The sequence below is a fragment of the Vicia villosa genome, linkage group LG7, assembly GCF_029867415.1.
Source record: "Vicia villosa cultivar HV-30 ecotype Madison, WI linkage group LG7, Vvil1.0, whole genome shotgun sequence".
NCBI lineage: Eukaryota > Viridiplantae > Streptophyta > Magnoliopsida > Fabales > Fabaceae > Vicia > Vicia villosa.
The window spans coordinates 133,539,796-133,553,074 of record NC_081186.1 but is presented as its reverse complement, the minus strand read 5'-3'; the positions used below and the strand labels follow the sequence as shown (position 1 = coordinate 133,553,074).

The 13,279-nt window shown below is 35.3% G+C and overlaps 1 protein-coding gene across 2 annotated transcripts; it reads left to right on the top strand.

Annotated features, from left to right (window-relative positions):
* The first annotated feature begins 528 nt into the window (after nucleotides 1-528).
* Nucleotides 529-3,477, top strand: LOC131618573 (probable cellulose synthase A catalytic subunit 8 [UDP-forming]). Of its 2 annotated transcripts, XM_058889765.1 has the most exons (4): nucleotides 529-849; nucleotides 1,105-1,187; nucleotides 1,411-1,528; nucleotides 3,327-3,477. In XM_058889765.1, the coding sequence occupies exons 1-4, from the start codon at nucleotides 676-678 to the stop codon at nucleotides 3,456-3,458; spliced, it is 507 nt and encodes a 168-aa protein (XP_058745748.1). In that variant the 5' UTR covers nucleotides 529-675; the 3' UTR covers nucleotides 3,459-3,477. The 2 variants fall into 2 exon arrangements, with proteins under 2 accessions (XP_058745748.1, XP_058745750.1); XM_058889767.1 differs by lacking the exon at nucleotides 3,327-3,477 and having other exon boundaries at nucleotides 1,105-1,656.
* Nucleotides 3,478-13,279: the final 9,802 nt, after the last annotated feature.

Below are 13,279 nucleotides of genomic sequence, written 5' to 3'. Positions count from 1 at the left end.
GAGTTCCAAGGTTGTTCTCGCGTTTCCGTCAACAAATCTAGTGAGGCAAGTATTCTCGCGTTTTTGAATTCCTTTCTTCTTTTCTGTTCAATTCTTGGTTTCTTAATCGTAGTTGTGTTATCATTGATGATTGTTGCTCAGTTCTTGCTATCAAAAGCTTTCAAAGTGAAGAGTTTTTTATCTTACACACAAGGTGTTTGATGAAAAGTCTCAACCAAGCTCTTAGTCTTTTCATGTATTAGTATAAAATAAATTGCTTGGTTTACTTAATTGGTTTGTTTATTTGGTTGTATGTTTTGAATGACATCAATTTGTTCTTAGTAGCTGTTATGAAAATCTTAGGATCAAATTAGGGGCTTATGTTTATTTTGTTGACTTAAATTTGTGTTGGTTTTATATTGATTTTGCACTTAAATTATTTGAATGATTGTTGTCTAATTTGAGATTATGGAATGTGGTTTTAAACTGAAAACGGCATCCGTGGAGTCAAATGTTCACGGTGATCTAGCATTGACTCAAGGACTCTACTACTAATAATCATCTCTAATTAATCGCTTATTGCATAATCGATTTGTTATATAATGTTTGGGGGTGTTGTAAGTGTAACTATCAATTCTTTCTGTTGACTACCCAGTGGATAAGGTCTCTTGTTATGTCTCTGATGATGGTGCTGCTATGTTGACATTTGAGGCTCTTGCTGAGACATCAGAATTTGCTAGGAAATGGGTTCCTTTCAGTACGAAATATGCAATTGAACCGCGAGCACCTGAGTGGTACTTTTCAAAGAAAATTGACTATTTGAAAGATAAGGTGCAACCATCGTTTGTCAAAGATCGTAGAGCAATGAAGGTAAAACTGATTGAATTGCAAATCAATTATATTTACTCTTCTGTCTTGGCATGCATTTGTGTGTGATACCGTAATCCATGCTTCTTAGAACTTACCAGCATCTTTTAATGGTCATTTCGCTTCACAGAGAGAATATGAAGAATTCAAAATTCGTATCAATGGACTTGTTGCAAAAGCAGAGTAGCTTTTGCATTATGTGCTTTTTGTCTTTGATGAAGGCTCTTATATCTTACCAAAGTTAATTATATTTTGTAGGTTGAATTAACGGCTGCAGAAGTAGAGTCTCTTCGATCAGAACTTGTTGATTTAGAAGAGAAGGAGGCTCAGTTAAAAGCTCAGTGAGTGATCCATAACTTTTGACTGTTGCAACATTTTCTGCCTTACAATATATTACAAGTTATTATTAAATAGTAGTTACTAGTTAGCCTTGGTTTGACACAGGTTGGAAAATATTGACATTCTGACATTTTAATTCAAAAAGTTATTGGAATTATATCAACCAAGGGGCTGTTTAAGTTAATTTTTCAGTTATTGCAAAATTTTAACCTTTTCTGATTGTAGTGTCAGGCAAAAAAATCAGAATGGCAGTGCTTCAAATGGAGGAGCATCAAATGAAAAGAAGTCAATTACCTCTATTGATGATGTTTTGATAGGATTGGTAAAATGGCTTTGTGAGCAGGTGTGTAATACTGAAACTCTTTCCTTTCACTAACCCAAATTCAGTCATTAGCTGATAATCTTGGTATTGTAAATGGTAATATCAATTTGAGATATGCGAAGAAGGTCTTTGCAAGAGAAATATGTTTACCTGGGAAAGAAATATTATGAGCTTGTTAGATCAAATATGTGCTATCTTGTTATATGAATATCAATTATACTTTATAAGAGTCACATTTGATCTACCAAAGGGGGTTGGGTCTTGCAAAAGATGTTTGTCCCCCACTTGTGGCGATCCACAGTGTAGATCCTCATTGGGAGAAGTGTCCATATTTGGTTCATAAGATGAGCTTGTTAGATCAAATATGTGCTATCTTGTTATATGAATATCAATTATACTTTATAAGAGTCACATTTGATCTACCAAAGGGGGCTGGGTCTTGCAAAAGATGTTTGTCCCCCACTTGTGGCGATCCACAGTGTAGATCCTCATTGGGAGAAGTGTCTATGTTGGAGATGAGAGACAGAGATTTATAATCAAGATCAAAATATTCAATCACCCTTTGTTTAAAATACTTTTAGAAGATGTTGAGAATGAATATGGATATAGAAATGATGGTCCTCTATGTCTTCCTTGTCATGTTGATTTCTTCTGTGAGGCACTTGTGGAGATAGAGAGTGATGAGGTTGATATGGGTTTTGTAGGTTGCAATTTTCCAATGAGTCACAAACACAGCTCAGCCTCACAGTATTCTCTGTTGTCTTGTCATTCTAACTTGGGTTCATGTGATGCCAATTACGAGGTTTTGGTATGAGGTTGGAAAAATAACTGCTGTAAATATGTATATGTCACAAGATAGACATTTGTGAAACCTATTTTCTTTCCCTAATTGAGATTATTTTAAAATACTGTTTGATCTAATTTCTTCTTTTAAGGAGAAGAGAAGATAGTAAGTATGTATGGTCACTATTTTCAAAGACAGTGACAGACACTATTTTAAGAAACATGTATATATGGTCCCTGCTGCACCTTTGATACTGAGAGAAAGAAAAAAACTCAATGGATTCCGAATTTGATGGGCCTACAAATTGAATTCATCAGTTATGAAATTACCTGTTTCTGGTGCATACATATATTTCCTTGATTAAAGTGTCCTATCAAATACTGTTAGAAGATCTATTAGAAATATATTTGGTTTTGGTTGAAATATTAACTACTTAAATAAGGTGGACTAAGTTTTATTCTAAATGTGTTTTTTATTATTTGATAGTTGAATATGTTTATAGATCTTAACCCAAATTCAGTCATTAGCTGATAATCTTGGTATTGTAAATGGTAATATCAATTTGAGATATGCGAAGAAGGTCTTTGCAAGAGAAATATGTTTACCTGGGAAAGAAATATTATGAGCTTGTTAGATCAAATATGTGCTATCTTGTTATATGAATATCAATTATACTTTATAAGAGTCACATTTGATCCACCAAAGGGGGCTGGGTCTTGCAAAAGATGTTTGTCCCCCACTTGTGGCGATCCAGTGTAGATCCTCATTGGGAGAAGTGTCCATATTTGGTTCATAAGATGTTGCTTCACGTGAATGAAAATAAATGCATGTTAAATCCAAAGATGTGAATAAGTATTCTACATGGGTGCCTGCATAATAATAGTATATCTAGCTATGCTTGTATTGCACATGGTAATATATGGTTAAATTAAATATGCTTCATGCATCTAGCCAAATACTAACTTCTATTTGAAGAACACTGATGGAATGACACCTGTTTGTCGGGAACTGAATTGATAATCTCCTTTGTAACAGCTTCTTTATGAAACATGTCTCTGCATATGGCTCTTGTCATACTATGAGCCTGCAATTGAATATTTGGCTACTTCAAGGACCCTTCCAAGACTTATTGATGTTGTTAAGAGTTCTACAAAAGAAAAGGTATAGCTGACTTGTCCCATTTATGTTCGCCTCATTTTTTCATACAAAAATGTTTTTCAGGTTTCTTTTTTCATGGCAACATCATTATTAGTTATAATTTTATGATGGCTGTTGGCTTAAATCCATGAACTTACGTGGTCTAATGAATTTGAAAACCTCAGTATGAGTTATTGATTTTGCAATCATATAATTAGTTATTGTCCTCATATAGAAGTTAAGGATGACTTGGCCGAAGAACTAGTAAGTAAATGTCCAGCTAAAGTCTTTGATATTGAAGATATTAGAAAAGGTAATTTAGTTCTTTTGCTTGATTTCCTAGTGTTATGTTTTCATATCATTCTGTTCTGAACCCTGATGGTTAGAGATTATGCCCAGTGATGTTGCATTAATGTTGTTCATTTGTGTTCTCAAGCTCCTATTTCTTTCTCTTTCTTTCAACTCCACCACCACTTTCTATTCCAGCATCACAAACTTCAAAAACATGAGCTCAATAAAAACCATATAGTGATGTGAAACTGTGAGGCTCAAGCAAGGATGAGGATGAAGTATCTTAATAAATTTGAGATATAAATAATCTGTGGATTTTCCTGCGGATTTAGCTGCGGATATTTCCTGCGGATTTAGCTGCGGATATTTCCTGCGGATTTAGCTGCGGAGTTACCTGCGGAATTTCCTGCCGAAAATATTACCCACGAAGGTTTTAGCTGGGGACGCAAAACCGCAGGAAAATCCGCAGGTAACATGTTTCCTGCGGAAATTTAGCTAAATTCCGCAGGTAAATCCGCAGGAAATTCGAGTATTTCTAGTAGTGTAGTATTTTTTTAAAAAATTATTATTTAACTTTTGCTTACTAAACTAGTGTCTTACCCGTGCGTTCGCATGGGTACCCGTCGTTTTCGCGCATTGTGATTGAGAAAAATAAAAGATATTAGTAAAATATTAAGTTTTGGGTAAAATTGAAAAAGTTATAAAAATAGTAATATTTTATTTAACAAATTATAATGAAGGAAAAGTTTTAAAATCGCAAATTCACGAATTATAATGAAGAAATATTCAATCAAATTATATAATTCAATTAGTGATAACTATTAGCCCAATCTCAAACTATCAGCTAAGGAGAATCGATTATTTTTTGCTAACTAAGGAGAAAATTAATTATTTTGGCTCAATTATAACTACAAACTATTAGCTCAATCTCAAACTATCAGCTCTGTCTTGTAGGCCAATGAGAAACCACTACAAACTCCATTTATAATAATGATTCATTCATAATGCATAATTAATAGAAAAATACTTTGACCAGTTACTTCATGTTCTCGTTAATATTCATTATTTTGATAAGTAACTTCGTATTCCCGTTAATATTTCAAATTTCTTCCCGTTAATTTTCAAAATTTTGATCAGTAACTTCATGTTCTTGTTAATATTCATTATTTTGACCAGTAACTCCTTGTTCCCGTTAATATTCATTATTTTGATCAATAAGTTCGTGTTCCCGTTAATATTCCAAATTCGTTTCCGTTAATATTCAAAAAAATTATCAGTAACTTAATGTTCCTGTTAATATTCAATATTTTGTCAATAACTCCGTGTTCCCGTCAACATTTATTATTTTGATTAGTAACTTTGTGTTCCCGTTAATATTCAAAATTTGTTCCTGTTAATTTTTAAAATTTGGATAGTAACTTAATGTTTTCGATAATATTCAAAATTTTGATCATTAACTTTGTGCTCCCATTAATATTTAATATTTTAATCAATAACTCCGTGCTCCCGTTAATATTCAATATTTTGATCAGTAACTCCGTGTTCCCACTAATATTCAATATTTTGATCAATAAACTTCATTTCCCATTAATATTCAATATTTTGACCAGTAACTTCATGTTCCCCTTAATATTTAATATTTTGATAAGTAAGTTCGTGTTCTCGTTGATATTCAATATTTTGTTCAGTAACTTCATGTTCCCGTTAAAATTTAATATTTTGATCAATAACTTCAAGTTCCCATTAATATTCATTATTTTGATCACTAACTTCGTGTTTCTGTTAATGTTTCAAATTTGTTCCTGTTAATATTCAATAGTTTGATTAATAACGCCATGTTTCCGTTATTATTCAATATTTTTAGCAGTAACTCCATGTTCCCGTTAATATTATATACTTTGGTCTGTAATTTAATACTCACGTTAATATTCAATATTTTGATTACTAACTTCATGTTCTCGTTAATATTCAATATTTTGATTATTAACTTCATGTTCCCGTTAATATTCAATATAGTTTGATCAATAACTTTGTTTTCCCGTTAATATTCAATAGTTTGATCAATAACTTCGTGTTCTCATTAATATTCAATATTTTGATCAGTAACTTTATGCTCTCGTTAACATGCCATTTTTTATCAGTAACTTCATGTTTTCGTTAATATTCAATACATTTAATATTTTGATCAGTAATTTAATATTATCTTTAATATTCAATATTTTGATTAGTAACTTCATGTACCCATTAATATTACAAAAAATTCTATTAATATTCAATATTTTGATTAATAACTACATGTTCCCGTTAATATTCAATTTTTTTATCAGTAACTTCATGTTTCTATTAATATTCAATATTTTGATGATATTTTTGAAACAAAAATAAATTAATTTTAACATTGTTTAAAAATATTTGATGATAATTAAATTTTTTTATAATAACAAAAATCTTAAATTGACAAATTATAATGAAGAAATATTCTATCAAATTATATAATACAATTAATAATAAATATTTAATATAATTGATTAAACTCAATTTACAAATCAAATATATTATTCCATATATAAAATATTTGAATCAATAGTTAATTATTCCTATATATAAATATTTTTGTTTTGGAATTATTTATAAAACTATTTAGGCTTAATTGCAACTTTAATCCTCCTATTTTGTCTTTTTCTTGATTTTGATCCCTCTTTTTAAAAATCACTATTTTAGTCCTTTTTTAAGTTTTCTGTGCAATTTTCGTCCCTCTATTTTGTTTTTTTCTGCAAAATTAGTCCCTATTCCTGTCTCTTTTTCATTAGAAAACTCAAAAAGGGGACCAAAATCGTGGTTTTAAAAATGGGAGGACTAAAATTGAGAAAAAGATAAAATAGGGGGACCAAAGTTGCAATTAAGCCAACTATTTAAATAAATTGTAAACTTATTCTCGTTATTACATTTAATTAAATGTGTTAATATCAGTATCATATGTGCGTACCATATAATTACCCGTGTGTATCCGTAATATATTATTTTGTATTTGGATAGAATTGACCCATTAAAGATTTAATGGTAATATTTCAATTATATTATATTATATATAGATAAATATATATATTGATTATTGATGAACTTGTTCAATTAAATTTTAAATTTTATAAATGACAAACAAATTGTATAATTAATAAAAAATATCATACAATTTTGATATTATTTATTCATATATTACTTATGTTTCATTCTATTACTACTTATTCATACATTACTTATGTTTCATTCTATTACTATTTATTCATACAATACTTATGTTTCATTCGATTACTTATGCTTATTAACACCCATAGTTATTTTTAAATATTTTTTTAAAAAAAAGTCAATAGATCTAATATATTTATTTTATTTAATAATCTCTAAAAAATTTCATTTATATATATATATATATATATATATATATATATATATATATATATATATATATATAACTTTCATATTTTATATTTTAAATAATTTAGTAGTATTAGTAAGAAATCTTATTAAAGTGAAAATAGAATGTAACACCCCATACATAACTGACTAGTATATTATGCATGAAACGTTAAAATTGATATTGAGTACATACAAAAGCTAAGGATACAAGATGATCCATTTAGAATACAACATGAAATAATAATAATAATAATAATAATAATTACAAAACATGTGTCTTCAATGGATCTTGCACAGCGGAAAGTCAAAACCAACGAGGTCTCCGAGCCATCACCACTTCCAAGTCTTCAGTCCAAACCTGCTACTGACCAAAAGCTACTAAACCGCACCTGAAAAAAATATAAGTTGATTGGGATGAGATTACTAAATCTCAGTGAGTCCTCCTATCCTATGGGTCCACTCGGATCTACAGGGTACATGCATCAAAACCGAATCCACCATTGATCCGGGGTTTATCCTCGCATCTGGTACAAGTACGAAGAAAACAAGGAATCATCCACCATTGGACGATTAATGCAGATATGCAATTATATAAGAAACCAAGTATGCAAAACCCGCATCCATATACGGGGAATCCAGAAACGTGTTAATGCCTCGACTAGGTTATAAAAACACACCCTCGATGAATCACGCCCATGCCTCTTGTCAAGAGACTTGTACAAGCACACCGCAAGATGATTAGACGGGTTCGCACAAGCCTAAATGGCTGCGAGATGACCTTAGCCTAATTGGCGTCATTGTCCCATTAACCATCTTCACGCACATGTGTTAACGCCGAGTACAATACGCCATCTTGACACATGGGTCCATCGGGCGAAAGCCTAGTGATGTAGCCTACATGGCACCGCTAGAGATGGTTTACCTGTTATGCGTAGGCCTACTTGGCCGCACAACGCCATCATACCGAGCACGCAAGTGTGTTAACGCCAAGTGGGAAATGCCTCAAAACCCTCACAAGCACACTGCAACGGTAGCTCAGTGTGAGCCCAAGATCACATGATCGGGGCTGTCCCATTGGTCACAAAGCCTGGGATGTAACGCAACCTAGCCCTCGGCCCGTTTCGATTCAAGCATACACACATATCAAGCGCCAAATCACACAAGCACACAATCCCAATTGTTTAGCCAAAACAACGGGCATTAATAAGATATTCACATCTCATCACAACATAGCATTCGTATTTAAACATAATATAGCAATTAAGTGCAATGAGATTAATCCATTCTAATCATGAATGATTCACATATTAAAAATAATATATCCATGATCATTAACATCATTAACATGTTCAATTATAATTTAAACAAGTCTCACACGACTAAGGAGGCGTTCGGTTCTCTATTCGGAACAGAACTGCTCTCGGGGGAATTAGTAATGTAAAATCTCGCCCGACGAGGTTCACTAAGTAGGGTTCCAATAATATTAAATCACACATTCTGATTTGGGGACCAATTTAATTAGAAAGTACACGTCGCTAGCTTTCCAACGATATAAAGTTTGCGTAATTCCGATACCTGAGCCGAAAGTTACGAATTTCTGAAGTTTGTTGATTTTTCCCCCCTGCGCCCAGGGTATCCGATTACCCAGAGTCCAGTAACTGATTACTGGCTCTAAAACAGCCCAGAATTGCATTTTTAACAGCGTAATCGGTTACCCAAAGACCCGTAACCGATTACTCTGCATCAGAATGTGTTTTTCAGCATTTTAAGGGTTCTAAATCCATTCTAACTTTAATCCAAACACTTCTCACATCCCAATATCATTCCAAAAGAGTGCATTATCGATTATTAGTAGAAACAACATGGAACACAAGCACACTATCAACATGCAATATAGTTTAATCAGCAAATAACATATATCATGCATCAAGTGTATCTCACCCTAGCCCCATAACATACAATTTCCCAATTTCTACCCAAGTTGCTATCTAAGGACTCACATTGGATTAATAGAGCTTTAGATGATGAACATGCTGCAATTGAGTTCCTATCTTGATCAAAACTCCAACTCCAAACTCATCAAACCCGTAGCCCATTCTTCATCACATTCAGCATGCATGTCCCAACTTCAAACTCGTTTTTCTCCTTCAAAACAGAAGCTATAAATGCGAACCATAGGTGCAAATCGAAGAGAAATTCGTTAGCTTTCCAATGGAACCAGAATCGTTACGATCGGAGTTACGAGTTGAGAGATATACCTGATTTAGTGGAGGCTGTACCCAAGGTGCGAAAATGGAATTGATGAACATAACTTCCTCCTTTCTCTCTTGCTCCAAATTCTGAATTGTGAAACAAAAATGAATAGCATGCACCCAAACAAGGCCTTATATCATGCAACATTACTCAAGGTCCATTATGCCCTCAAACTAAGTGATAATTACCATCATGCCATTAGTTGAATTCTAACTAAACTCTTTCCATTCTAACAACTTCCCTTCCTAATGCATAATTAATCCATAATTCTCTCTTAGTACTTCATAATCGTACTCAGGTAAATAGGGATGTTACATTCTCCCCCCCTTAAATTGAATTCGTCCTCGAATTCTTTTTGATCACCACGGAAACAACGTGTCCAAAACTATACCAACCAGGGGATGAAATGTTCCTTACATTTCTCTTCAGATAATCTCACTACTCTATCTGAGGGTCATTCCATACGAAGAAGCATAATCAGCCAAAACACCTGTGTCCCACTATGCATGGTTAGGACCTTAACTCTCAAGCAACACGTCTATCCAGATACTTCGTCTTGACATATCTGGGGAAATATCCTTCCAGGGTCCTTGACCTTCACTGCTCTGCTCTGAATCTCCAAAACTTCAAAAACTCTAATAATCCACTCATGTCGGATATCCTTCGCTTCATTCTCTGGTGTGCTCACCCTCGTTCAACAAACATTACTGATTCACTCAGCTCCTTGAATTACTTCCCACTTGAGAATTACCGCCACAACATCACTTCTGCGACAACACTTCAAATTATTCTCCACTCGAGTCCATACAATGTCATTAGGTGATCTCCATATTCCTCGGTCTTAACCTCTGGTTCCCAAAGTCTTAGGATGGTTGTCCCAAGCTTACCTTCACTTATACAACTGAATCTCCTTACTTTAACCCTTACTCCAGTTTAGACATAACAACTGTCACCGTAAACCGCAAAGGTGTAATCATCTTGCAACTATAGCCTTGACATTCGACAACTTCGAACAAGATTCTACTGATAAGACGCGAAATTCAACAACTGACCTGTAACCATTGTACCAGTCTTCCTGTACAATCATAGTACACAAGGCATAACCACAAAGAACTTGCGCCAACTGAATGTCCTCTCTAGCCTTCAGCATTTCGACGGTCTGATACTCAGTCCAACCCTTGTGACTTGCAAGCTAAACTGATGACCTACGAACGTCGAACCGCATGCCATCCACAAAAATGTATTCCCAAGTTGGTCCATTGACAACACCTCTCGAGTTTATGGTGGATCCTCGAGAGACTGGAATGAACAAAACACTGTTTCAACAATTTGCCTTAGGAAGATACTTTCATCCCAACATAAAATCCTACAAATAGTCCGTCCGTTCCTACCTCGGACTCATCTGATCCTTCCTTGATCCGTTGCGCTACTCTGATTCCAACAAGTCACACACCTTGAAATCCTCTGAGTCACATTATATCCATAATTCACTTAGCTCCCATTAATACACAATAATTCCTTATCTACATTCGTCCAATTACAACACGTGCCAGAACTCTTAATACATCCATCATCGATTACTACTCTTTGAAGTTGCATACTTTCCAGAATCAAGCTTCTACTTACTCTGTCATTCCATATAGTTCATCTACCACGACTTAGGTACACGTTTCGATCTCAGGACATTGAAACCCAAAAATTCACTGACTTAGAGGTTCGTCCTTGTCATTGATTTCCACAGTGTACAACTGCTATGTTTGTCATTCCAACAAATCTTTGTTGCTCAACCGGTATATTGAATCCTTCACGACATACTGCAGTTCATGATAACTCTAGCAGTTCTACACAACTATTACTCAACCATACACCCTAATTCTCTTAGCGTAGTATCACCTTTGATAACTCGTGCGACTTACCGATATAACGATCCTCCCATAGCCACACTCCATTCACACAGTCATCTAACGTATGTTCCACCTCTGAATCAGACACTGAACTGACTTCCTCAGCGGCTGCATCCTTCATTGCAGTGCTTCTAACAGTCAGAGTGTAGCCACAATGCAAGAAATTGCACTTTGCACTTCAAACATCTCTCTTATAAACTCCTTAGCAGTTCCTAAACCAAAATGTCCATGCTTTACCAAGATTAACACTTCTCCATTCAGAGTATCTAGCAATACCTTACCGGAGACATCACACATCGAGCCGATCCAAGATACAACTTGCATATTCCATCACCGGTCGCCAATGGTACATGATAGCCACTCACTATGCTGACCAGGATATCATGAGCGCACATGAGTCCCACCCTAGACACTCATGCAAAATTTCCAACTTAACACTTCACGAAATGAGAACGTCTGCAAGGTATAATCTGACTCTAACTCGCGCGAGCACGATCATTCCGAGTCTCTATAAGCATAGTATCGGATCTTGATCCATCTCACCATCGCCTGTCTAGTTATTCCTCTACTATCAAGCGCGACGTATGGATCCTTATCCCACATACCTTATGAGAGTCTGGATCTGCATCTCACAAGTGCCAAATCAGAATTCTACCTTGAGCTTCAGATCACCTTTGTCTCACACATGTCGGAAAAAGGTGGCTCACGCATCTTTGTGCACGATAGCGATACTGTGGCATTATACCCGTCTGGTAGTACCAACATGGTGGTCCAACTCCGAGGCCATGTATCTAGGTAAACTACCTCAGTGGCGTATAATGACCCCCACGAGTATCCTATTGTCACAACCGACAAGTGTCTGAACAGGCTTCCAATAGGCTCATCGTTCCTCAAGTCCTTCGAATGACACTCCTCAGGATGCTAAAACCTGAGAGTGCTACACACCAAGGTTTACTTACTTGGAAAGCCAAAACTCCAAGCACGAAGATTTGAAGTTCAACTTCGGATTACCATGCAGTGCGTGTACCCACTCGTCCCACGCATGCATGAGATTCCAAGGATAATTCAGTCCAGATAGGAATACTATGGTTCCTAACAACCAACTCAACTGCGATTATCCTACCGACGTTCCAGATAGATCTTAGTTCTTACTCGCCTGAACGCCCAACGCCAAGCGTAGTTCTATGGCTTCACTCGGGGTCAGACAAACAACATCTAACAAGAACTTAGGTCACTGCATTTCACGCTTCTGCATCATTTCATATTCCATCTAGCGTAGTTCTAGAACTTAAATACAAAATGATAAGAACGGAAATGCATGCCCTCTTCCACCGACAAGGTATTCAAGCCTCGCCTATCTTAAGTTACCACACTTATACATTCCACCAACATCTACTAGGTAACTACTCTCGCTTAGGGTACTTCAAGTTGGACCAGGATCTAATACTTCATCCATCCAATTACTGTCCGTACCAGCGCAATTAGAAAGGTCTAACTCTTCTGTCCGCATTTCCAGAGGCCATTCTGTCCTATCAGCTCATCAGTCGCACTTAACACCGGCAGCATCATCATTACTGAATCCTACTAATTCACAGCTCAACACCTTCGGAGAATCTTACTCTACAAGGCTCCTACTCAATATTATTTGGATTTCCCTTGCTATTACCAAGACTTAGAGAAAGCTTCACTTCGTTCAGTCAAAATCCTGGGGGTTCTAGCTATCTCCATTCCACACCTTGACAGTTTGGGTATCACTACTTCGTGTCGAACGCTCTCCTTAATCTTGATGACTCCAATATCATCCACTTAAAACATCCAACAACTTAGGTTCACAACCTTGCAGGTTTTACGAGTCCTCGTGGCGGCTCTGCCGTAATTCTACTGTCTCACACTCAGTCGATAAGTTGATCAAGTTCAACAACTGAATGAGATTTCAGTAAAATCAGGCTAGCAACGCACACTTGAGAGGAGGAAAAGGAATTTCTAGTG

Bases quoted from the DNA above. Each gene is read 5' to 3' on its own strand.
- LOC131618573 (XM_058889765.1), top strand. From the start codon at position 676: ATGTTGACATTTGAGGCTCTTGCTGAGACATCAGAATTTGCTAGGAAA. The intron at 850-1,104 runs GTAAAACTGATT...TATATTTTGTAG, and splicing joins AAGATCGTAGAGCAATGAAG to GTTGAATTAACGGCTGCAGA. The intron at 1,188-1,410 runs GTGAGTGATCCA...TTCTGATTGTAG, and splicing joins GAGGCTCAGTTAAAAGCTCA to TGTCAGGCAAAAAAATCAGA.